The sequence below is a fragment of the Balaenoptera ricei genome, chromosome 12 (genome assembly GCF_028023285.1).
Source record: "Balaenoptera ricei isolate mBalRic1 chromosome 12, mBalRic1.hap2, whole genome shotgun sequence".
In the NCBI taxonomy this organism is placed as follows: Eukaryota; Metazoa; Chordata; class Mammalia; order Artiodactyla; family Balaenopteridae; genus Balaenoptera; species Balaenoptera ricei.
In genome coordinates this window covers 88,002,883-88,030,510 of record NC_082650.1, presented here as the reverse complement: position 1 = coordinate 88,030,510, position 27,628 = coordinate 88,002,883, and the positions used below count along the sequence as shown (strand labels likewise).

The 27,628-nt window shown below is 38.2% G+C and overlaps 1 protein-coding gene across 2 annotated transcripts in view; it reads right to left on the bottom strand.

Moving 5' to 3' along the window:
* The window catches only part of LMBRD1 (LMBR1 domain containing 1), a 116,761-nt gene that overhangs the window by 36,657 nt on the left and 52,476 nt on the right, over nt 1–27,628 (bottom strand). For both annotated transcript variants that reach the window (XM_059941834.1, XM_059941835.1), the window contains exons 7-9: nt 25,838–25,911; nt 16,699–16,824; nt 11,730–11,882 (exon numbers count right to left, since the gene is read on the bottom strand). In XM_059941834.1, coding sequence (XP_059797817.1) covers nt 11,730–11,882; nt 16,699–16,824; nt 25,838–25,911 — 353 coding nt within the window. The remainder of the gene's footprint in view (nt 1–11,729; nt 11,883–16,698; nt 16,825–25,837; nt 25,912–27,628) is intronic.

The window sequence follows — 27,628 nt, the reverse complement described above, 5'->3', positions numbered from 1 at the left end:
GTAACAGAATACAGCTCCTTGAGGTCATAGGACTGAGGTCTTCATCTCTTTGCTGGCTATCAGCTGGGAGCCTCTCAGTTCTTTGAGGGCATTCAGTTCCTGCATTCCTTTTCACATCCCCTCCATCCTCAAATCAGTAATGGCAGCTCAAGTCTTACATTCTGAATGTCTCTTTCTTACACTTTACTTTAGCACGTCTCTCTGACTCTAACCATGGAAGTTCTCTGCTTTTAAGGACTTGTGCTACTAGATTGGGCCCATCAGGATAATCCAGGATCAGCTCCATATTTTAAAGTCTATAACATTAACTGCATCTGCAAAGTCCCTTTTGACATTTCGTGTATATTATACTCACAGGTTTCAGGGATTAGGGCGTGGACATCACTGGGGGAAGAGAGAGGCATTCTGTCTATCACAAAAAGTGATAGTGATTCTTTGTTGGATTTAACGTTTTTTGGCATGAATCCTACTTTGTCTAATAGCACGATCATTACCTGCTTTCTTATTGTTTCCATTTGCTCAGTATATCTTTCAATACACATTTTTAGCCTTTGTGAATCACTGTTTTAGGATATAGTTATATCCTGCTTTCTGAGGAAAATTAAAAATTTTTCTTTTAATAGTGAGTTAGGTCCATTCACATTTATTGATATGACTAACACATTTCGTCTCAAAAATATCTTGTTGTTTGATAACTGTGTGTATATTTCCCATGTTTCTTTCTCCAGTTAATGTGAATTCCTTGCTCTTTGATTTTTAGTTCTTTTGTTAAGAGGGTTTATAGTTTTGTTCTAGTGTACTTAAACTTTCAAGCGCCCTTAGCCCCCATTTCCTTATTAATTCCTTTACTAAACAATTCATTAGTTTTTACGTGTCCAACTCCTACCTATTGCCTACACAATAATTATGAGAAATTCTACTTTTCTTTCTCCCCCTTCTTAATTACATTATTTCTATTCATCAGCACGTATGTTTGTGCCTTATTCTCTGCCCTAGCCCACACCTTCTCTCCACAGACCTACAATATTACATGTTCACCATTTTTCCCTTCGCTGATGTTTATGTTCTCACCTCTTAATTGGTCAAAGCTTGGCAACGAGTGGATTTCTCAAAAGAGCTCATGGGTACAGAATTCCATAACTGTTTTTCTAAAGGCTATTTTGGCTAAATATCAATTCCTTGGTTCTGCCAACTAAAAACTGGCACTTGCCATCTGCCTCTACAAGGACTAAGTCACAAACCGCTGCAGCCGCTGACCTTCAACACCCCCTGAAAGGAGTTCAGGGTGGAGATCAGGAGGGAGGCCCTCTGTGCTCTGGGAAAAACGGGCAGAACAGGTCTTCAGATGGTTAGATATTTTCTGGAGACAATGTTATGAGCCCGATTCTTGCATCTCCTCGTATCTAGAAAAGCACTAATCATCAATGGTGACGTCTGCTCCTGACGACTAGCAGCGAGCCTCTGCCTAAATGTGTGCTTGACTACACGTACCCCCTTCACTAAAACCGTATAGAATACCGCCCTTCCCCCTACCTCTTGCGAGCAGTTTCTAAGGGCCACCTGAGATGCTGTCTCCGGGGCTATAGTCCGCATTTTGCCCCGAATAAAACTTAACTCACAACTCTCACGTTGTGTGTGTTTTTTTTTTTTTTCAGTCGACAGTTCATACATTTTCATTGAGGTTTTTTGTTTGTTTTTAATGTTCCTCCATTCCTGCCTTGCTTTGCATGTTTTTTTTTAAAAAAGTCTAACAATGTTGCCCTTGTGAGTTGATTTTTTTTTCTTAGAAATCTTGAGGATTTTTCTTTAATTTTGAAGTCAGTTTTACTAGGAAATTGCACATAAACTTTCCCAGGTACAAAGTGTCTATTTCATGTCTATTCATGAAATAGAATATGTGGTGCTCCAAGGACAATGGTGCCTCAAGGACAAAGGACGACCCTGCCTGAAAAAGTGTCAGCGTTACACCCCCTACTGGACTCTTACTCGCCCTCTGCCCCATGTTGCCATGGTTATGAAATTCCTGAGCCCACCTGGGCGACGCCCACCTGGGCAACGGGACCTGTCCCAAATAAGGAAAGGCATATGCCCCGTCCCACTCCCACCCTATAGAAGGAAGGTGTATGTGCCTCAACCAATCAGTAAACGAAATTTTCACCTCGGACCATTCCTTTGTTTTCTGGCTATAAAAACTGATCAACAGCACATGTTCGGGCTCTACTCTCCGGGACTACTAGGAATTCGGCCCGCTGTTCTGGCAGTGACCCTTCCCTCTAATAAATCCTGTCTTCTTTACATTCTGCCTTGTGTCTGGAAATTCTTTTCCAACCCGCGTTCGGACCACGACAGAATATTCATGACACGTGGATTCAGGTCTATTTATTTTTAGGTGTTTTGCGGGAGATTACGCCTTTCAATATTCTGCTAATTTGTTTTGTTTTGCTACCGCATGGAAACCACTACACACAGGTAGTTTTTCTTTCTCTTTCAACACTCTTTTTCTGATCCTTTTTACTTCAACTTGTTTTCCTTCTCTTGGTTATCTTTCTGGCTTTCTTCAAAGCCTCCCGTTACTAAATTTTACTTGATTCTATTCTCCTTTGGACACCTTGTAATTTTGTTTTCATTTCTGAAATTAAGCGTATTTTCCTCCCATTTTCCCCTCTGAGTTCAACTCTCTTCATTTCTACCTGCTTTTTGGCCATTTCTGTTTTTGGTTTTTTAAATAGTGGTAAAATACAAATAACATAAAATTACCATCTTAACCATTTTTACGTGTACAGTTTAGTTGTGTTAAATACATTCACGCTGTTGTGCAACCAATCTCCAGAATTATCTTCATCTTGCAAAACTGAAACTCTATACCCATTAAGCAACTCCCCACACCTCCTGCCCCCAACCCCTGGAGACCACCATTCTACTTTCTGTCTCTACGAATCTGACTGCTCTAGGTACCTCATACACAGTATTTGTCTTTTTGTGACTGGCTTATTTCACCTAATTTTGGGCGGTTTAAGATCAATCTTAGGCCCACCTCCAAATCTTCTCTTCTCTCTACCATGCAATTTTTCCCAGATTGTCTTTGCTTAACACAAAGTTTTGCAGTAAGAGCTGGAGAGAAAACTTCCTGGACTTGGGGATTTTTGTTGTTGTTTTTACTTATAAGGACGGTTGATTCTCGTTTGCAGATCTGGCATTTGCAAGCTCTCTGCTCACTAAAATTTATTTATGACCTTAAAATCAATACATGTGGCCCTTGGCAGTCTTTTGCAGATACACGCAGAGGGGTAAAAATTCCAAGTCACCCGATGCGCAAGTTCCCAGCTGAGGCTGAACCAGGCCACGCTCTGCTTTCTTGTTTCAGCTCTCACACTGCAAACAAGTACCCTGTAAGTGGTCTACTTAGTGCTACATTCTTTGCATTTTTTGTGCTTTTTGTTGGTAACTTTGTTGTTTAAAATGGCCCCCAAGCACAGTGTGGAAGTGCTGTTTGGTTCCTAAGACTAAGAAGGCTATGATTACTGAGAAAACACAAGTGTTAGTTTTGTTCAGGCATGAGTTACACTGCTGTTGGTTCAGTGTTGATGAATCGACACTATGTCAGTGGTTCTTAAACACAAACACATAACAAACAAGGTTATGTATTGATCAGTCACTGATATCCAAGACCCAGTCCAAGCTTTTCTACGCACTTGAGGCTTACTGCTATGCCAGTGTAAAGATGGGTTAGGTCATTTACAAGTGGGTTTACCCTTACATGAACTTCAATATCCATACCATAATGTTACTGGTAAAGAGAAGCAGAATTCTCCACCCTAAAATATGCCTCTTTGGCATAAGAATTATTTTAAGCTATTTTTAAGAAACAGCAGAAACAGAAGCTCTGAAAACTGACAGTTACCCTTTTTTAAGAGATATTTACATTTATAAGGGAAAAGCTCCATTTGTAAAGGTGGAAGAGGGTGATGACCAAATCTTTAGAAACTCTTATCAATGCAGAAGGCAACTACTTAAATCTCATCCTGTAAACAAGTATCTAGAAGAATAAAACACTTAGGGAGAAATTTAAACAAGGAGGCAAATGACTGATATACTCTACTTATATACAGTACTGGGGGGGAAATCTTGCCACCAGAAAATGTGTCCCTCTGGCATGAGAATTAATCTCGGCTGATTATTTTTAGGAAACAGAAGACTCAAAGCCTTTCTTATTACCACCACGCCCACCCCACCCCCCAGCTGCCTAAAGAATTTAGATAAAGGGCCTGTTCCCAGAATAGAGTTGTCACCAGAGATGTCTGCAAGGAATAAGGGCCAGGTGTGGGGGGAAACTTGGTAGGGCCTAGAGCTCAGGGTCCACTCTGTGTTCCTTTGTCTCTGCTGGTCTAGCAAACACTTGTCTACCGAACATTTGCTTTTCCATCTCCATGTGAGTTGCCTTCCTCCCCTTTGAAGTCTCAAACCACTACCCCCAACATCCTCCTTTGTCTTTAGCTGAAGGTGGTATTTAAGGAGCCGGTTTCGGCTGTTTGGGCGAGTTATTCAGTTCTCCTGGGTCTCTCCCATATGTACATGTTATCAAACTTTTGTTTGAATTTCTCCTGTTTATCTGTCTCATGTCAATTTAATTCTTAGACCAGAAAGAAGAACCCAGAAGGGTAGAAGAAAATTTTTTCCTCCCCTACAACTGAAAACTACAAAACACTGCTGACAGAAATTAAAGGAGACATAAATAAATGGAAAGACATCCCACATTTATGGTTTGAAAGACTTAATACGTTAAAAATGACAATACTACTGAAAATGATCTACAGATTCAATGCAATCCCAACGAAAATCACAATGGTGTTCTTTGCAGAAACAAGAAAATCCATCATGAAATTCATGTGGAATTTCAAGGAACCCTGAATAGCCAAAACAATCTTGAAAAAGAAGAACAAAGTTACAGGACTCACACTTCCTTATTTCAAAATTTACTACAAAGCCACAGCGATCAAAACAGTATGGTGGGCTTCCCTGGTGGTGCAGTGGTTAAGAATCCGCCTGCCAATGCAGGGGACACGGGTTCAAGCCCTGGTCCGGGAAGATCCCACATGCCACAGAGCAACTAAGCCTGTGCGCCACAACTACTGAAGCCCATGCACCTAGAGCCCATGCTCTGCAACAAGAGAAGCCACCGCAACGAGAAGCCCTCACACCACAATGAAGAGTAGTCCCCGCTCGCTGCAACTAGAGAAAGCCCATGCGCAGCAACGAAGATTCAACGCAGCCAAAAATTAATAAATAAAATAAATTTATATATATATATAAAAAAAAATCAGTATGGTACTGGCCTAAAGACAGACATAAAGAATGAAATCAGACCCTTGTCCTTCACTATATATAAAAATTAACTCAAAACAGATCAAAGATCTAAATGTAAGAGCTAAAACTATTAAACTCTTAGGCAAAAAAATCTTCATGGCATTGGATTTGGCAATTATTTTTTGTATATGACACAAAAAACACAGGTAACAAAAGAAAAAATGAACTGGACATCATCAAAATTAAAAAAACTTCGTGTAACAAAGGACATTATCAACAGAATGAAAAGACAAGCCAAGAATAGGAGAATATTTACAAATCATGTATCTGATAAGGAGTTAACATTCAGAATGATACTGAGCAAGGCCCTGTGGGTCTCCAGGGAACAAAGCCTTTCTGTGTCCCCCATTTCTCTGATTACAGGAAATAGGCTTCATTCAGCCTCCATGACCTTCCCCGACTTCCAATGGGCAGATTCAAGCAGTTAGTAATTAGGGAAGGGAGGGGATGGGAGACAACAGAGAAACAAACAGTCAAGAGAAACAATAGTGCAGCCTTGGGGCAAGGTCCTGGTGCCCCAATCAATGGATACACACAAAGGTATCTTTGAGCTGTTCTGCAGATACTGAACCCCCCTCCAGGTGGGAGAAGTTAATGATAAATGATGGTAGCTGCCCACAAGCATGCAGACCCCAGACCAGCTGGAACCTGAAGGCTGATGATGCTGACTCCTGCTTCCCTCACCACCAGCCCATCAGAAGAATGCAAGCCCATCACTGCCTTGATCCTTATCACCTACCCCCAAGCAGGAGCCCTGACTGTAAGACCTCTCCCTATTCCCCAGGGAGGGGGGCACTAGCGCTAGCCTGCTGTGTTCCCTCTTTGCCTGTCAAAGAGATAAAGCTACTCTTTCTCTTTCGTCCAAAACTCTGTCTCTGAATTTCTAGTCAGCACCAGAGCACAGAGGGCCAATATTTTGGCAACAAGAATATTAAAAACAAACAAACAAACAAAAAAACCCCCGAATAAACATTTCTCCAAAGTAAAGATACAAAGCCAACAATCAAGTGAAAAGATGCTCAATGTCACTAATCATTAAGGAAATGAAAATGAAAACCACAATGAGATATCACTTCACAACAATAAGGTTGGCTATTATCAAAACAAAGGAAAGTAAGCATTGACAATGATATGGATAAACTGGAACCCTGTGCCTTATTGGTGGGCATGTAAAATGGTGCACCCACTGTGGAAAACAATTTGTAGATTCTTCAAAAAGTGATACCAGAACTGACACAAGATCTTGCAATTCCATTTCTAGGTATATACTCAAAAGAACTGAAAGCAGGGACTCAAACAGATACTTGTATACCAATTACCTTGGAAGCATTATTCACAATAGCCGAAAGTTGGAAATAACCCAAATGTCCACCAACAGATGGATAGATAAACAAAAAGATGAATGGAAAAACAAAACTGATATTATTCAGCCTTAAAAAGGAATGAAATTTTGATACATCAAAAATATGGATGAACTTTGAAGGCATTATGTGAAGTCAAATAAGCCAGACACAAAAGTACATATAATTCACTTATATGAGGTAACTAGAATAGGAAAATTCAGAGACGGAAAAGAGAATAGAGGTCATTAGGGGACGTGAGCTGGGCAGGGGTGAAACAGGAGGGAACAGGGCAGGGCACAACCTTTAAAAGAATGACAGAGCTGTTGGATATGACATAACCTGGTTAGAACCAACTATGTTCAAGATGGAGGAAGATTCAAGTTCCAGTGGACATTAAGCCTCATTATATGCTCAACATAATACATTAGCTAAATGACATATCCACAGGTGCCATGACAGTTCTGGGGCTGACCAAAAAATGGTCAACAAGTGGGCGGGGGCCCAATTCCTGGAAATCTCCGCCCCTTCTCCAAGACAGCTGGAATAATCCTCCCACTCCTTTCCTTATGAAATTACCCAGTCCATAAAAACTAACCATGCCGTATTTCAGGGCCTCTCACCTTCTGAGATGGCCCACACTCTGTCTGTGGAGGGTGCTTCTCCCAGGGCTATGCTCGCCTTTTAAGATGGACCGCATTCTGTCTATAGACTGTGTATCTCTCTAAATAAGTGCACTTCTTACCTATCACTTTGTCTCTCACTGAATTCTTTCTGCGACGAGACATCAAGAACCTGAGCTTCATTAAGTCCTGAGACCAGGTGTGTGATCTCAACTAAAAGACAGTGAGTTCAAGTCCCAGTCTGAGTCGTGTGGTTGCAGGGGTATGGGGGGTGGAGGTGCAGAATGGAGAGTTACTGTTGAATGTTCTGTTTGGGACAATGAAAGGTACTGGAAATGGAGAGTGGTGACAGTTGCACAACACTGTGAATGTAAGTAATGCCACACCAACAAATAGTTTAAATGGTAAACTGTATGTTATGTATGTTTTACCACAATAAAAAAAAAGTCTGAAAAAATACGTGATATAATTATGGACATGAATTTATATCTCTCTTTATAAATATAAGAGGTATAAATATATATACAATAACAGGTGTATATATAGTAAAATCTCAAGTTTTATTTAAAACCTAATGGATCTGTAGGTTACCCAGGCCAATTAGTTGTACACGCTCAAAGAATGCCCATCTGTCAGGGGCAAGTTTAATCAAGTGTCTAACGAAGATTAGACTGTATGCTTAGAAATGTACTCGGTATTATATATAAATGCTGTTTTAAGAACCCATTAACTTATTCTAATTAGATGCTTATTTTTATAAGTGCCTTCAACTCAAAACTAATTTTCTTCCTTGAGTTCCATGGCAGTATTCAAGAAGTTGAAAAATCCTATATATAGAACTGTAACAACAGCAGCGGCAATTTTCTGAGCTGCTTACATCAAAAGGCACAGCACAGATTATTTCATTTAATTCCCATAACAAAAAAAAGTACATAACCCCATTACATGAATGAGAAAAATGAGGTGTAGCAAGGTGAAGCAACAAGAATCTATACGGCTGGTGAGGAGGAGAGCAAGGACTCATCACTAGATGTATGTGACAGAAAAGCCATGCTCGGAACCCCCGTGCCTCTGACATGAGATACACATATGCTAGGCAATCATGGACGTGTGAAATCACAAGACCAATCGCATCTCGGGGGGGGGGGGGCAGGGGGGGGAGCTACTCTTATGAAAAATAATTATAAAATTTTCTTATAAAAAATGGCAAATTCCGGTGTAATTTAATACACTTTATAATAAAGCAAACATGGATTATATACAGCACCGAACACTACCACCAAATTTTGAGACAGACATAACTTTAAAGAAATTCTGCACCAGGAGCTTCTCAGAGGTGTTAAACAACCTCCAGCACGGCTGAGCAGTGCAGAGAGGGGCGCGGGCCCTGCCTGTCTGCTCCCACTAGGACCACCGGATGCTGAAGTATGAGAAGCACGAACAGCGCGGCTTCCCATTTTCTGAGCTGTATCTGTGTAACAAATCATTGTCATACTTCACGTGAGAAAAATTCATCTTAAAGCCTCAATTACATAACAATAAGTTTGCATCCTCAGATTTTTCCATCAGGCATGACTACTACTAACTAATCCTAAGTGTTTCCTATCATTCCTAACTTAAAACCAGATAACAGAAAGATAGGTAAGAATTCCAATCAGTATTCGAGAATACTGATTTATTTATATAACAAAAGGAATAAATGGTAAACTGACGGTACTGGAAGTTTTAGCCCCTGCAATAAGGAGAAAAAAAATCGGAAATCTCATATTTGAAAGGAAGAAGTAGAACTGTCTTCTAGCACTGACATAATCATGTATATAAAAATTCCTTGGGAATCTATAATAAAGCTACTAGAACTAATAATTTAGCCAGGTTGCATGATACAAGGCCAATGTACAGAAATGAATTTCTACATACTAGCAACAAATAATTGAGAATTGAAATTAAACAAAATAATGCGTAATATTATAAACGAAGATATACTTATAGATAAATTTATCAAAATACCTGCAAGACCTCTATACTGAGAACTACAAAACACTGCTGAGAGAAATTTAAGATAACATAAATAAATGGAAAGATATCACGTTCATGGATTAGAAGATTCAATATTAAGATAACAATTCTCCCCAAATTTACCTACTGATTCAAAGTAATCCCAACAGAAATTCCACTGGGTGTTTTGTGGAGTTACGAGTCAATTCTAAATTTATATGGAAATGCAAAGGATCTAGCAGAGCCGAAACAATATTGAAAAAGGAAAACAAAATTGAAGAACTGACACTGCTTGATTTCATGACTGATTATAAAGCTCTAGTAATCAAGTTTCAGCATAAGAACATACAGATCAACGGAACAGAAGAGAGTCCAGAAACAGACCCCACACATATATACAATCGATTTGACAAAAGTACCAAGGAAATTCAATGAGCAAAGGATAGTCTTGTCAAAAAAAAAAAAAAAAAAGGTGCTGAAACAAACAGCTATCCATATGGAAAATAAAATAAACTTTGACCCCTAAGTCACATCATTCCACAAAATTAACTTAAAATGGACCACAAACCTAAAATATAAGAACTAACACTATCATCTAGAAGACACTCAGGAGAAAATGCTCTCTATAAAAACTTAAGAAACGTCTCTTTGAAGGACAGTGTTGAGACAACACAAAAGCAAGGCATAAACTAGGGGGGCAACATTAAGAATACACAAATTTGACAAAGTACTTGATTCAGAATATACAAAGAAGCCTCATAACTCACTCATAAAACGAAAACCTAACTTTTAAAGTGGCCAAAGATTTAAACAGGCCTTTGAGAAAAGATAAACAAATGGCCAATAAGAATACAAGAAGATGCTTAATATCATCAGTCACCAGGGAAATGCAAATCAAAACCACGAGGTAAGATTACACACCCATTAGGACACCTATCACCAACAGTTACAATACGAGTTGACAAGGATGTGAAGCAACAGGAAACCTCATGCTGCTGCGGGGATGCACAATGGTGCAACCACTGTGAAAAATACTTCACTTCTTATAAAGTGAAATGTATATTAAACATTAGACCCAGCAGTTCTACTCCTAGGCGTTTACTCAAGAAAAATGAATGAATGTGTAGATGTCCACACAAAGATTTGTACACCATGTTCACATCAGCATTAATCATAATAGCCTCAAACTGGAAACAACTCGAATCCCCACTAACAGGTGAGTGGATAAACAAATGGTGAAACAGACACAATGGAATGTTACTCAGCAAGAAAACAGATTGAACCACTGAAAAGAAATGCAGTAACATGGACGAAATCTCAAAAGCACCGTGCTGAGGCAAAGAAGCCAGACCAAAGCCTATATATGCCGTGACCCCACAGAACACACAAAAGTAAACCTCAATGACAGGAGGACGTCAGTGGGTGGTCGGGGTCTGAGCCCAGTGGCGCCGGGGAAGACATAAAGCAGCTTTCTGTAGTGATGTAGGTCTTCTATACCTACATACCTACGTTTGGCGAAATCAATCTGCACACTTAATAAAGTTGATTTGAAAGTCCCTCTAAACACAGGTACAGTGAAACGGCACAAAGCACTTTTAAAACAAGGCAGCTAATGTTAGCGACCAAGTTATAAATATTTATAAGGAAGCTATAGAAACAATTTAGAATTAAGTTAAGGGTGAGCAGGGTTTCTTCATACCTTTGGTGCTATGAAGACAATCACCTTGGGAAAAGGGACTGAGGTAAGTCTTAAGAAAGGTTTAAAAGTGATACACAGTAGATCTAACTGATTATGGTATGTTTTTGAAGCAGTCTTTCAAAAGAGAAGCTTTTTAGGGTAAGCAGTCAGTGCATTTCCTCATTTCCTTTTGAATTATAAGAGGAAGACCACAGTCTGAAGAATTCAAGGCTAGCTAATGATGGTTTCAAAAAAAAAAAAAAAAAAAAGGAAATTAATGGTTTTCCATCTTAAATAATACCTTTTTACATACTTTCAGAAACATGCCACCTCACAATGAAGCAAATTCTATTGAAATTTTCAATCTGAATATTGAAATCTGTCTATCTGAGAAAGGTCTAATATGGGTCCCAGATCTCCTACAGAAAAGTACAACCTTGTAAAACCAGGAGAATACCACATTACTTACCTATATTTTAATTTAAATTCCCCAAAACCTCTGTTATAATACTTACATTACACATGAGTAAATGAAGCTCAGAGAGGTTACGTACCTTGCCCCAACTACCAAATATCAGAGCCGTGATTTAAAACCAGATTATTTTAACTGCGAAACCCACGCCCTTAAAGTTCCATGCTGCAATGCCTCACCAGGAGAACTCAACCTCTCTGAGAGGTACTACAGAAACCTGGAAGAGTGACAGCATAATTTTGTAAAACTCCACTTACCTTCAGGGGACGCAGGGCACCACAGAATTTAGTCCACCAGCTATTTTCAATGAATTCTAAGTGCCTCTCTCTTTTCCTAAGTGTTCGTAACCTTTCTTCAAATTGTTTTAAGGCGCGTTTATCCCTTGCTGGCAAAGGTCGACCATCTTTGCTCTGCAAATAAGAGAACAAAATAAAACAGTTTTTTTACCATTAAGGTCTTTATCAAGTACCCATCAGATTTAGCAGATCAGGCAACAAAAACTTTTTTAGGTTCGATTTGACTCCTTTGGCAAATTTACAAATTGGGGGAAAAAAAAAAAGAAAGAAAGAAAGAACCCAACAACTTCTATGTGACAATACACATCTCTGAACCAATATCAGTGTCAAAATGTGATGTGAATGTGTGTACATTTAATGCTGAACTTCTTCTTGATCCCTATTTTCCAAATACCGTACACGGTAAAGTTATGTGGAGACAGATAAATATTTTTTAAAACACCCTTTTTATGAGGCACTTTATGTTCTTTGCTCAATTATTCTCCTTCACCTCCAAATTCCTCATCCTATCCCTTATCTTAACATATTCGGTCCTCTGCTCTCTCTCCTTCTGGTCAAGTGATTGTGTTACAGTGTATCCGAGCTGATGCTTTTCAGTCCCTGATTCAAACACCAGCAGCGTGATGCAGTACTAGTACGTGGTGTGCACAGGCTTTTATAACAATTGCTAAGAACCAGCACTTTCTTATTCTCCATTTACATCTGCAAATGAGTCATGTTTTCTTTGGCTGACCTATCTGACAGATAATTCTCATCTATTTTCATACGATATTTACCGTAACCATGAGTAGTACCTTTCTGTGGTGTCTGAGTGACACTTTCCCACTTGAACTCCCCTCTGCCCCTAAGTGTCTTCAACTCGGTACGATAATAAACCACAATGACAAGACAACTGCTAAATACTAAAAAGGTGAAATATAAATTTGTTTGCTTTTATTGGAAGGACCAAGAAAATATTTACATGGGACAACACTTTTCTTTTTTTTTTTTTAAGTTTTTGGCCACGCCACGCGGCTTGTGGGATCTTAGTTTCCCAACCAGGGATTGAACCCCCACGCCCTCAGCAGTGAAAGCACAGAGTCCTAACTGCTGGACTGCCAGGGAATTCCCGGGACATTTTTAAACTGCAAAAGCGTTAGGTAATTAGAGTATTAAAACCCCTATCAAGGTTAAATAGGACGCTGGGGGGCAGAGCGGCCAGCGCTCTGCAGCTCGGCCCAGAGCAGCATCAACGTGAAATGACGGGCACACGCAAACAGCCCGCATGGCCTCTCATAAGGGGAGGTACAGGGTCACAACGATCTCTTCACACAGTGGCGCTGCCATGCTCTTCTGGCACCAGCCATCCTCCTCCTGATCGTGTTGCTTCCCAAGCTTCACATGCATAACAGTCAACAGGACAGTCCGTCCAACACAGGTTTCTAGACCCCACCCCAGGAGAACATGACTTAGTTAGGCCTCGGGTGGGGCCCGGAATTTGCATTTCTGCCAAATCCCCAGGAGATGCCGCTGCCGCTGGTGCAGAGACCACGCTTTGCATACGTGGGACTATTACTACTATTTAACTGTCTTCACTGCTTTAAGTACACTGGTTATTATCAAACTATATCCCCCAACCAGAGACCACACTTTGCATACGTGGGACTATTACTACTATTTAACTGTCTTCACTGCTTTAAGTACACTGGTTATTATCAAACTGTATCCCCCAACCAGAGACCACACTTTGCATACGTGGGGCTATTACTATTATTTAACTATCTTCACTGCTTTAAGTACACTGGTTATTATCAAACTGTATCCCCCAACCAGAGACCACACTTCGCATACGTGGGACTATTACTATTATTTAACTATCTTCACTGCTTTAAGTACACTGGTTATTATCAAATTGTATCCCCCAAAAAGGAACCTTACAGAAGGGTATTTTCTGAAGACCAGAGGAATAAGACACCTCCCTCCAGAAGACAGATCCAGGCCACGATGCTTCAAGCGTGTGGTACTTTATATCTTAAGTACACAATTTTTCTCAAAACTGCCATTCTAAGAGCAAAAGGATACCAACAAGGTAGATTTATTTCACTGCTGGCGTTCCCTATTTCAGGAAAGAAATTTTTTCGTAAGCTGATTTAAGGGTCCACTGAAAACACGCTCAAATTATCTGCCCATTTGCTGAAGCATCAGTGGGGTGAATGGAGGCCCACTCTGCTGTAGCAACTGTCTAAACCAACGTAAGAAGAACTGTGGCCAGACAGACACCAGGAGAGACACCCAGCAGTCACCCAATTATTTCATTTGGAAAAAAAAAAATGAAGTTACATAGCACATAAACAATATCCTGTGTTGGAAAAACAGTAACACGTGAAAGCTGCCCTTCCCATGGTCCCCAGTGACCACCCCCTCTTCTGTGGTTATCGCTGTCACAGAGACCATGTATATCTGTGTGTCTGCATGTGTCCCTCTGTGTAAACATACTTACGGTTTTTGTTTTACATAATAGCTAACATTTCCTGTGCCTTATTCTCCTTAAATCTTCAGAATAAAACTTTGAGGTCGATAACAGCATTTTATTCATTTATTAGATGAGGAAAATAAGGCCCACAGATACTACCTGCATAATCAGGAGAGCCAGAATTTAAACTGAGAAAGTCTAACTTAATTTCATAAGATACGTTCTCTAAGCTATATAAATCTACCTCATTCTTTTTCATCATTGCACAGCACATTATACCATGATATTTTAATTTAACAAATACCTTATTTTTGAACATTTAGATTATTTTCTTTTTTGAGGGGGCAGGGACATGAATATCCTTATTCACCTGGGTACAAGCGCACACATACAATCCAGTAAGATAAGTTCCTAGGCATCTGTTGGATTAAAATTTAATTATTAAAAGGTACGTTGTTTGTGCATTTGTGTGTGCAGGTCCATGTGACAACATTCAGTTTTCTTTAAAAAGCTGTATATTTTATATTCCCTCAAACCGTATTCCTATCCCCAAATTCTTATCAACCCCTGACAAAGGTAAAAATTTTAAACACTTCTAAAGGATAAAAAAAATATTGAGTTGCTCTAATTACCAGCCATCCTGGTTTTAGCAGTAAAAGTCCCACCATGTTCTGGAAAACTCCTCAGGTCCCACACACACTGGGATCTTAGTCAACCTACTCATTACTAATGAGCTGAAGCATCGTTTCATATTTTCACTGAACAGTTTAATTTCTCCTTCAGTAAACTGTCTATTTAGGTCTTTTGTTCAATAGTTCTATGTATTTCTTGTCTTTTCTTCTTCTTGGCTTAAAGATGCTCAGTATATATCAGCTATATTGCAGATTATTTCCTCTCATATTATTGTTGGTTCTTTAAATTCCTTTTTGCTGCCACTTTTTTTGGTACATAAATTTAAAAACATAAAAATGTAAAGCTCACCAATTTCTCAGTTTGCACTCGAGTTCTGAGTCTTATTTAGAAAGGTCTTCCACATACCAAAATAAAATTTTATTTTCACTTTCTGCAAATGTTTTGTAAATGTTATATTGGATTTAAATTCTGAATTTGTTTGGTATATGGTAGGAAGTTTATGAAGATTTCATTTTTTATCTTTTATAGACTGTATTGAATTTCCACCTAAACGTATGAAAACTGTCATCTCTACAATATTGAATCTTCCCAAGTAGGAACGGATGAAGTTCTCCATTTACTTCAGTCTTCTATTATGTATTTCAATAAAGTTTGTAATTTCCACCAGGAAGATGCTGACATTTCTTATTATTTTATAGTTCACAGTTATTGGAAATGAGGTCATTTTCTATTACATCCTCCACCTGGTGAATGATCCTGTACATTTGTATTTGGACACCTTGATGAACTCTTGTTAGGTCTATTAATTTGCCAGTTGGTTCTTTTAGATTTTCTTGGTAGAGGCTATCTGCAAATAACAGAAGTTACTTCCCCTTTTCTCTCCTCTCCCTTCCACAGTTACCCCTACGTTCTTTTCTATCTGACTAGGAATAGGATACAAACATCCCTGTCGTCTACGTGCCTTTAGTGAGATTGTTTCTTTCATTAGGTACGATGCTCACGGTAGGCTTCCTTTGCTAAACAACTTCTTTTCTTCCAATTCGGTAAGACTTTTCTCTAAACGTTGTTAACTACAAATTGACTCTTACCTAATACTCTTTGGCATCTATTAAGATGTTTATGTTTCTCATTTATTCTCAATATATTAAACTACTTTATTTTCTAACATATCATCCTCGCATTCCTGGGATAAACCTAATCTTATAATTATGAAATATTCTCTTATTACAGCATAGTTTTTGAATTGCTAACATTTTTATTTATATTAAATTATTTGCCTGTACTTTCATAAGAGAGCCCAGTGAACAGTTTTCTTTTTGGTGTGCTATTACCATCTGGTTTCTGTCTCAGGATTATGACAGTTTAATAGAATAATTCAGAAAACTTTCCATTTTTTCCTATGTTCTATAAATAAGATTTATCTGTTACTTGAAGGTGACAAAGGAAGAAAAACTTTATTGTGTTTTTAGAAGTACATTTAATTGGCAAGTGGTTACACGTAATCTTATCTTATTCAACTAGTACATAAAACTTTAACATAAGTGATACAGTGAAATCTGATACTACACATGGAATCAGCATCCCTGGGAAATTGCAAGGTCTTCATCATACGTAAGAAGAACTTTTGTGTTTTAGTTGTTAGAACACTGATAAAAATTCTCATACTGTCAGTGTCCTACATTTCACAGAAGACAATTTTTTAAAAATATGGTTCTTTAAGGATACGTTGAACAAAAACTCAAACAATGTCAAAATATGGGCTTACCAATGTCTAAGTCACAACACGGAGCAGCTCAAAGACAAAGTACTTTTACGCTCCCCGATCACAATAAAGTATCAACTCACCTTTGATTTAATCGCTTGGATGTGCTGCTCCACTTCTTCAATGTCTTCAGTGTTTTCTAGACGTTCGTAAGCAGCGCTTCTAGTGCCTTTTATCAGATTTAAAGGTAATGCCGACATGCCATAGGCCTGAAAGAAACAAAAGTAAAACACGTTGTAGTAATACTATTTTATTTTATTTCTTTATTTTTTGGCTGCGCCATGCGGCGTGCGGGACCTTCGTTCCCCAACCAGGGATCAAACCTGGTCCCCTGGCAGTGAGAGCGCCAAGTCCTATCCACTGAACCACCACGGAATTCCCTAGTAATACTATTTTAAACATATTATACAGAATTTTCAGGTAAAAAATGTCCTTTTAAGTAATAACAAAATGAGTAAGCAGTTGTGAAGGGGACAGTCACTGAAGAACAGGGTATATGGGAGTGAATCATGATTATACTGCCTCATAATTCTGTTTATTTCATGTTTAGTTACATAGAGTTACGTCTGTAATACTATTCCTAGAATAGATAATACCTATTTTTCAAAAGACAAGTTACAAAATTAATGTAAATATAATACTTTATCAAAGTAGTAAGTCATAATTTCAGGCTAATCAGGGGTTAAGACAGTATGAATCAGTAGAAATAATTTATAAAATTATTTTCTATGGAAAAAACCAATTTTATCCAAGTGTATATAGTAAACCCTTAATAAAATGTATTTTAATATACATGTTATTTGATTAGCATACCAATGATCTGTATGTAGTTTATTTGTTAAGTTCTAAATATTTATAGTCTTTTCACTAAGTATTTTAAATATAATTCTTATAAGAAATTTTAAAATATTAATCAGCATTAAAAATAAACATATTATTTTATATTACCCAATTCTATATTAGCCAGTCCCAAATGTGAAATTTTATTGTAACTATTAAAAACACTTAATGGCAACTGCCATGTGACCATTATTCAAAATCGTTACTGACCTTAAATCCTTAGAAGCAAAACTGACAACTATCACCTCTTGGCTGCAGCAATGGGCTCTAAAGTAGATACAACATCACGTATTTAAATCTTTCCATTTTCTTCCTGAGAACATGGCCAAACTACTTCAGCCAGCCTCCCTGAAGTTAGGTAGGGCCATGAGATTGAGTTCAAGCAATGAATGTGGGCAGAAGTGACAAACGCTACCTCTTCGGCTTAACCCCGAACTCTAAAATATCCTGAGTAATCCTGCAAATTTTCTCTCGTGCTCTCTGCTACCAGGCTGTCAACTCCCAGGATGACCTCAAATGTGTTTAGTGTCGATTTTAATCACTTCAGTATTCTCACTGAGCCTCCTTTAGACATTGATTAAATATTGATTAAACCACAATTCATATACGGAAGCATAAATTCTGACACATCAGCGTTGTTTTTTAATTAAGGGAGAATAGAAACAAAGAACATAATTAAAAGGAAATCCCAGAACTCAACCAGTTCTATCAGGTAGTATCAACTCTATATAGCATGTTGTATTTAGATAATTAACTAGCTGAAATTATTACCCAATATGCAAATCCTTGCATTTTCTAAAGGAGAGATACTTAAAATCTTGCATTTTAAATATTGTTAAAACATAAGTTAATGTTCTCATGATTTCCCCACCACCCGAAAACAAAAACAACAAGGAGAGGTTGGGGAAAGGTTCTATTTGTATTAGAAAAAAATATAATTTGGACAGAGCAGAATAATTTTCTTTTAACTAACTAAATTCTTATCCAATTTATACTCCTAATGACCTTGGTAAAATATAAAAAGGAAAAACATAATCAGGTTTATTTTTTTAACAGTAAATTTTATATCCTCAAAATACTGAAAATGTAAAGAAAAAAGCGTATGGAAGCCAGGGTGTCCCAGAGATGGTTACCCTTCCCTTGTAGGAGAGTCCTATCCCTATTATCACTCTGACCTATCTGTTGTTCTAGTAGTTCCACACCTTTTAAATGGTAATGAAAAAAAGTAACACAGCACTTTGATGAGTATACAGTATTACATGATGATTATTCACCGATTCTCCACACTCACATGTCATTTTACCACAAGTCCACGTTGCTTTTTACAACCAAGTGCCGAGGCAAAATTATTTTGCTAAACCGAGTTTATGCCCAAGTATATTTTCCTGTCTTTCCAACCACCTCCGAACTAGGCTTATTTTATCCCAAATCTTGCTATTCTGCTTGATGGATCTGGGTCTCTAAATATACTAACCTCAGAACTCAATGCTATTGGGTTGGCCAAAAAGTTCATTCGGGTTTCTCCACACGATGTTATGGAAAAACCTGAACGAACTCTTTGGCCAAACCAATTATTTCCCAAGGAATCTGTACTCCAGTCAGTACTAAAAACATGGCCGCTACCTAGAGTTTACTGTCAAAGACAAGGCCATCTAAATTCTCCTCACTGGTCTGCTGGTCTCACTTTCTACAAGTCCATCCTTTACACTGTTTCCAAAGTGATCTTGCTCTAACCCTCAGGTCAGATTATGCCATTCCTCTGATTCGCATCCACTGAGATTCCCCAGGACCAAGTGCTCTGGCGGGAGTCCCCAGGACTCTGCCTCGGGGCCGTCAGGACCACACAGGAGGCAAGAAGGCAGGGGGCCAGGGAGGGTCGGTCTGCTGCTGCTTTGGCCAGAGCCACCCTACTCTGTTCACCTCTTTCTGTACGTATCAGAATTTCATGAACGGCTGTTTGAAAATGTCGCTTTACAATTATTTTTTTCCAGTGAGAGGTACAATTACTGGTCTTGTGAATAGACGCCACTATCTAATCCTGGCCTACGAAGCCCTTCGTGACCTGATCCCTGCCACCCAACCTCACGCCTCCAAGCGGCTCACTGCTCCTCAGTCACTGCAGTTTCCGCATCCACACCTGCGTATATGCAGTGCCTCACCTGGAACGCCCACCTCTCACCCGACCTCAGTAGCCCAGCCCAGTGCCCTCCAGGGCTCAGCTTAACTACACCGCATCTGAGAAACCCTCCTTGATTTGTAAATGTGCCTTGCTTATAACTCAATTATAGTACAGAACACTGGACATTAACATTATTTGTCTGCATGTCTGTTTTATCACTAGATCTGCCAAACTTAGCTAATCAGAATCATGTGGAAAGTTCGTAACAATAGAGATTTCTCAGCCAGACTAGTAATAACTGCAGTAGACTGTTTGGTATGTGAGGACTAGGTCTCAATTCTTCTTTTACCTACCTTTATTCCAAGAACAAACATGTGTTCAATTAATAAAACAACTTCTCTAAGAAAATAATATTCAAACAAAAAAAATTTTTTCACTGCCCTTTCTTCACATGAACTTATTTCCTTACATGGAATTTACACATTTATTCGAAGAGTTAAACTGAATTCCTATAGCCTAAATAAATAGCTTAAAGTAAAAATTTTAGAAAATAAAAATACGTCCTTGGTAACACCCTGTGGTAACATGGGACCAGAATACAACATCTTTTTGTGAATTATTAATTGTCTGAAGAGAACAGATAAAAGAAAGTAATCATTGTTTTGGTTACCTAGCTTTTAGCTTATTTTTGGATTGCATGCTTAAATTTCAATGATTATCAGGAAATTTAAGTATAATATTTAGATTAAGATAAACTTGACATAACACAGTATACAAAATATTTAATCACTACAACTTTAAGATCTTTAAACAACAATCTTTTGAATTTAACCTCAGATTTCTTTGAAAAACATGTATGAAGGCTATCATTTTTCAGAAACACAAAACTTTTATTGCTTACTACTGCCCTCTAGTGAATTACCAGAAAATCAACAAGGCTAAAGAGATCATATCATTTAAAATGCTTCCAGGTCAGCCATAATTGCTTCCAATTTTATTTGTTTCAAGTTCCAAGAGTAAATCACTACCTGTATTTTAAAACCCAAATGCTTTGAAAGAATATATACAAACTACAGACACTTCTAATACCTTCTTGCCCCTATAAGAACACCACTTTTCCCTGCACCTCTCTCTTCTGTGAAGGATGAGTTTCCAACCTATTAGCCTTGGATTAGAAAGGTCAACGCCAAGCACTGCCTGTAAACTGAATATATGTCCTGCATATACTTATAACACCTATTATTCAAGGACACGGATGCTGTCATGACTAATGAAACAACTCACTTAACATGTACTCAATGAAGATTTCCCTTTTAAATGTTCATTGATTCTAAAATATACATATATTTTTTCACATTTAACATCAGTGAAATTCGGATGCATCTTACAAACACTGGCTAGGCAGAAGTCATGACGTAGTTGTCATTACCTGCACATTCACAAATTTGGTCATAGCTGGTTACATTATAGTTACCTCTCCAGTGGAGTGACCTGCGTTCTTGGTACAACTCTTGAGTTTAACTGCCACTTACCACGTCTTATAAGATAGTACTACGATTTGACATCGAAGCAAAAAGTTAATGTGTAAGGAAAGACAGAAGAAAGGAGCAAGCAGTGAAGCAAAAGTTAACCAGAACAATGAGCATGATTCTGTATTTTCTTGCAAAGCAACAGTCAAAGGCTTTGTAAGCTTAAGAAAGGAAGATGCCCAAAGTAGAAGACATTCTGTACTTTGCTACTTAGGTAGCAAAAGAAGAAACAACAACAAAACAACAACAAAAACAGCTTAAATTTACACAACAGGTGTGCTAGCAGCTTCAAAGAAAATCCCAGAGACAAGAATGGAGCACCCAAGAAGAGCCGTTAGCCTCAGTTCTCGATAGCATAAAACAACCCTGTAGAGTGAAACACGGACATGAACAGCCTATTCAAAAAAGTGATTCAGAAGACTCACATTCCAAATGTGAAGTTTCAGGAATACCTTTACAACTTATTGCACTTATATTTTCCTTATCTTGTATGCAGAAAAGTGATATAACTTTTTTTTTTATGTAGGTAAGGCTAAAACACTTCTCTCATTAATCTAAAACAAAAACTATGAATGACTAGAGAGCATGGGCAGGGCCTTTTCCTTACAGTGGTACATAAGGAGCATCTTGCAAATCAGGTCACAGACTCAATGAAGCATACTATCACATAGAAGGCCGAGAAATTTAATTTTTAAAGTGGAGTTCTGTCTTCAAAGATTATTGAGAACCACTGCTCTATTTAGTTCTATTTTCAAATCCTTAATTTAGCACTCTGGTTTTCTTTAATACATTGGTCTACATTTATAGTAAATTTATATTGATTAGCATAAATATATATATAATTCATAAACTCCTGGAAGACATGTTCAATTTTTTTACTGATAAGTATACATAATAAAAAGTTCAGTAGTCGCTGTCTTTATAGGCGCTTCAGTGGTCCGTAAGATACATTTTGTATGAAAATAGCACTAGTCAACATTTCCCCACTTGGTGGCACCAAAAAATTAAAATGTCTGCATAAATATTTGTGTCTAGAGGTTTTTTTGTTTGTTTGCTTGTTTTTAATTTAAAAAGTAGCAGATTCCCTTTCAATTTAAGCTGAAAACAACAGGCAAGATAACATGTCATTTGACATTCTTCTCCTAAAATTGAGTGCCCAATTATTTGGCTATTCCTTGAGATGTGGTACAGTGGATATAATCTTGGTAAAATTTAAATAATCAACTAGTTTCTAAACTAAACAACAACGCATACCTAAGAAATTCACATTCAACTGACACATACATTACAAAAACTTCTGTAGTCTCAATACTGATAGCCACAGATTCAATAACAGACATAATCTTACCTTTAATAACTAATTCCTTGTACTCAGGGTCAAAGTACTCTAAGCATTAACTTCCCACTTTTGGTACATATTAAAATTAAACCTCTTCTATTCCCCATGCATGTCTATTATACCCTCATTCATGTTCTGCTCCAATTCTTGAGTTTTCCCTAACTACTTAGGAGAAAACTTTGCTTTCACAAGCAAATATGATAATTAGTACCATTAGCCACCTACCAATAATAAAACCACTTATCAGTAAACAGTTGATTTTCAACTAGTTTTTAATAAAGTCTGAATAAGTATTATTGGCCCATTTTTCAGATGGGGAAGCTAGGATTCAGAAATTACATTTTACATAAAGACTCACACTCATGGCTAGTCTTCAGCTATGCATACCACGCTCCCCCTTAACCGGGGTCTTCTCTACCCCACCTAGGTAGTAAAACTGGCGAGACTACGGTTTGGTAGCAAAACATTCTTCCGCCCAGTTCTGAGCACATTTTGTAGTGCTATTTAGATGATGTTTACCTGTCTATCCACACCCCCAAGAGTACCCACCATCCGACTGTGGATGTCTCTTGGACTTACTTACCTTTCCATAATCCACATTCTCACTGACCATGACACAACTGCTGTTAATACCTGGTGTGGAATCTATAGCTTGAACCACATGAAACTGAATATTCAACAGTTTGAGCTCCTAGTGCCTACTGATTGAGTGGCCAACAGATTCCAAGACTTGATGAATTGTTTAATTAAATCATCACAACCTTATTAAATATTACTCCCACTTTAGATGGGAAAGTAGTTCAAGAGACCCATGGACTTAAAAGGGACCCACATTTAAGCCTCTCCCCCAAGGATCATAACGGTACTGCTTATGCTACTTAAAGAAAACGTACACGGTAACTCCTAGGTAGGTAACCCCTAGGCCGTCTCACCTGCTGCCTATGACACTGGACACTCCCCCTTGGGCTCAGGCCTTTGGTGGCCCCTCCTACCTACTCAGCATCCTGTCTTTCTGGTTCCCGCCATCAGGTCCTCTGGTTGTTTTATCAATGGCCTTCAGCCCAGCCCTCTGCATTCTAGAAGAAGTAAAGCTCTTCTAAGGCTATCTTAACTAAGTCAGTATGATTATTATATTTGGTTTCATTGCATAAATGATAATTTTCACAGTTTCCATTTGAATATACACTATATTAGTTTGAAATACTTATCTTTACAATATCGCTCCTACAGGGAAGCTCTCTTTCAAAGAGTTTTAATAATTTCACACATTTTTCCCACTCCCACTCATCAGCCCCAGAGCTTACTGAATTCAGACCCACCAGAGTAATACTGTTAAAATGCCAGTCAGATCCTATTACTTTCCATTTAGAACCCTCCAGTAGCTTCTAATCTCAGTCCGAATGAAATCCAAACCCTAACGAGGGCCCATGAGGCGCTTCAGAACACGCCCCGTGGCTGCCTCCCACCCAGGCTCGCCAGGCTCCCCAGTTGCCTGAGCTCCACACGCCAGCTCGCCTCCCGCTGACCGTCTGAGCACAGCGCCGGGTGCCCACCCCAGGCCTTCTGCCCTCACCTGCCCTCGCGGCCGGCTGTCCTTCCCCCTCACTCGGGTCTCTGCTCCAAGGTCAGAGAAGCTACTCCCGACCTGCCACTACTGTCTGTCCCCTACACGGCGCTGTGCGAGCACCTTCACAGCTTCCGCCGCTCGGCCGTCAGAAGACAACTCTCCGTGGGTCTCTCATTTCTGCACATCTTGCAAGCCAGGCACTAACTGCCCTTTCTTTCCTGTACTATCTTTTCAAGAATGTTTGTGCAGCAAATAGCCTGGGAAGACAAAGACAGTATTCCTCTGGAGCGAGAGCAGGCACGTTTCCTGTCCGTTAATAAAGACTCAGCTTCCCTACACTCAAGGGTCCTCAGCTTTGTGACAGTCTCGATGGGTGCTCTTCATGTCGCCCCATGGGAGTCGGGACTCAGGAAACGGGTGCAAGACAACGCGCTCCCGTGGCTGCTGCCATTGCCGCGCAACAGAAAGTTCTTCTCTGACCAGAAGTCTTGCACCTTTCACCAGCATCCATGGAACTGTAGCAGACTACAAGCTACAAGCAGGGTAAAATCGCAGACCCTTCCTGGTTCCTGAGGATGACCTTACGCGTTGGTTTCCCCTTTTTCTGTTCCTTTCTCCTGACTCACCTTTCATTGACTGTTATATCCTCATCTCCCTATACTTCTCGAAGCACTTTTACAAAAAGTATCGTTTGACCTTCAAAAATCCCTAAGAGGCATTTTTGTATTCCCATCTAATGGCGAAAACACTGACCCAGGAAGGGTAAAAAGACAAACCCAAGATCAGCGTAACAAATTAGTCACAGAATAGCAATTAGAGTCCAGGTCTAACTCCTAATGTGTTATTAACTTGTGAATGTTTCCTGAAAGACAATTCACGTGTAGTATACATATTCTCTGAGATGGGAAGATAGTTACCCACCAATACATTCCTTGTGTAGTAATACATGAAAAAAGCAAAAATGGCAATGAATAATAAAACTGAATACTCAAGCACCTGAAAGATACTAAAATGCATGATTTTAGACTTCTTTTATTATACATTATGACACTTGAATGATTATGCAACAAAACCAGATTCTGCTATCACACTAATAGCCCATTTCTTTTATGTTTAAAGGGAGACACTGGAACAATACCCAAAATGTTTTCTTTATAACCAGCATTTTTCATCTTTGCATCAATCAAGAATGCTCTAAACATAAACTCCATTAATCTGAAAAAGGTTCCATATAATTTAAAGCTTCCTGCACAACTCTCTTTTGGGAGGCAAGTAAGAAGCATTTTTACTGGCTTTTCCTCTATAATTTGAGCAAAAAACTCAAAAAGCACTCTGCACACAAGTTTGTCAGGCTATTATAAGTCATATCGTACCATTCCCAGAGAGATCAGAAAAAAAAAAAAATCAAAGTCTCTGAGAGTATAAGATTAGATTCTTTATACTAGAGAAATATCAAGTGATGTAAAATACCTGATTTTAAAAGCCCTATATCCCCATATAGCATAAATCTACTGAATCCATAACAGGTACTGATCTATGGTTCAGAGTTCTAATATGCTTATAAATCACTAAATCTATTATTGCATAGTATATAACCACTTCAAGGTTCACAAGTTATAAAGTTTGTTTCTGAATATTAAATTTCACAAATACAGATAAAATGATTATGACCAAGTAGTTAAAAATCTACCCTCCTCTCAAGAAAAATGAAGAAAGTACTAGATATTAAAGAGGAACACAGAGCTAAATTGAATATACCAATAAGGTAACAAAATTGCATCATAAAGTGATTCTTTAATCTTAACTCAATTATTACCATTATACTTACTGTATAGATTATAGCTGCCAACATTCCAATCAAGGTCAGAGAACTAATGGAAAACGACAAGGCAGCTAAACCATCTGCAAAAGAAGAAAAACACTGTTAAAAATGTACAGCTATTCAAATGTTTATATTCATCAATAGAAATATAAAAATTGGGTTTCTTACACATTCCAAAGGAATAAACCCAATATGCATTACCCCATTCTTGAAGTGCTAACTCCAAGTGGAAAGGAGTTTTTAAATAGCTCTTCATAAATGGATTTGTTAAAGATCTTTCAGGCTAAGACTTTCTTTCTTTCACCTCTTAAAATTAAAGAGGGAAATTACTGCCAAATTATTAAGCCTAAAAGGAAATCAGCAAAATACCAGATGCTCAAAAGTTGGCCAAAAAAATGCCCTGGCCTTGCTCAAAGGCAGCCCTCGAGAAATAACATGATAGGAATGCCACTGACCTTGACCCTGTCTTCCCCCTCCACTCAAACTCCTAGTTCCTCTGTTCTTAAATTTCAAGTAAGTTTTTAAAACACAGCCTAGAACTAAAATCGTAAAGAGTTTACTTCCCTCTTTAATTTGAAAGGCGCTAGCATGCTCCCTTAGTGAGACGCAAACAAACAGAAAATAGATTCAAACATAATACCAAAAACAGGAATACTATGCTAACAAGTTAGATTTAGGAAACTTTTTAAAGGAAGGCCAATGAGTGAGTAGTGAGAGTGACGCTTTCAAATAAACATACCAGATAATACAATGAAATATGCAAATTTGAATATTCTTAAATTGGAGTAATACTAATTGTTCTAGTTTTAATACAGGTTCTATTGGACCTGTATTGATCTAGTTTAAATGCAGGTACTGTGGAACCAAATATAATTTTTAAATGAATTTAATGTATCAATCTTAAATAATAATAGAATGACCCATCTTATTAAAACTCACATCTCAGTTTTAAAATAACACTTAGAGAGAGCATATTATTAACAAGTTCAGAAACTATTAAAGACAAATTTTTAAGCCTTAATTTTTTTAACTGTAATACTACATTTTATTAAATCAAAGACCATCGGTGCTGTTACTTTCTTGATCTTACTAGAAGTATCAACAGAAAGTATTCATACAACTAGGAGAGGTCTGGCATTTGGCTGATAGCAATTTTAAGGTACCTCCACTTATAAAATACATCACAAAATCAGAGATATGAAAACGTATAAAAATATGCATCTTAGAATTGATAAAGTGGAGTGTTCTGCTAAGATATCTGGCTAATCAAAGAGTTGATATTACTAATAGTGATATGCAAAATGTACTCTAAAATATGGTGTTTAAGATGTGAGGTTTTTTAAATGTTAAGACTAAGGAGATTACAGCAAGTACAGTAATGTTACCTATTATAATCACTGATTCAAGTTATGCTAACACTCAAAGACTAGCAAAACTGATAGAATAATGTTTAGGGCAGAAGAGTAGTTACTAAAGAGACCTGAAGGAGTTAACTGCAGGAAAAGAAGCAATTTATTTCTCAGCAACAGGCTCAGGTACATAAATCCTGACATGCAGTATCAGTATATGCCAGACCCGCTATCCGTATTCTTGCTGGTATCAGCAAGATATTAATGGACCACAATTTACAAGATGAAATCTTAAGTGGAAAGCAAGAAAATTAAGAAGTTGTACAGCAAAGACTCCAAGACCTAATTTAACCATCATTTAATATTGTAACTGGGTAAAGAGAAAGTGCTGTTCAAAGAATGTACAGTACCTAATAAAAAGAATAAATACAAAAGCAATACAAATTTT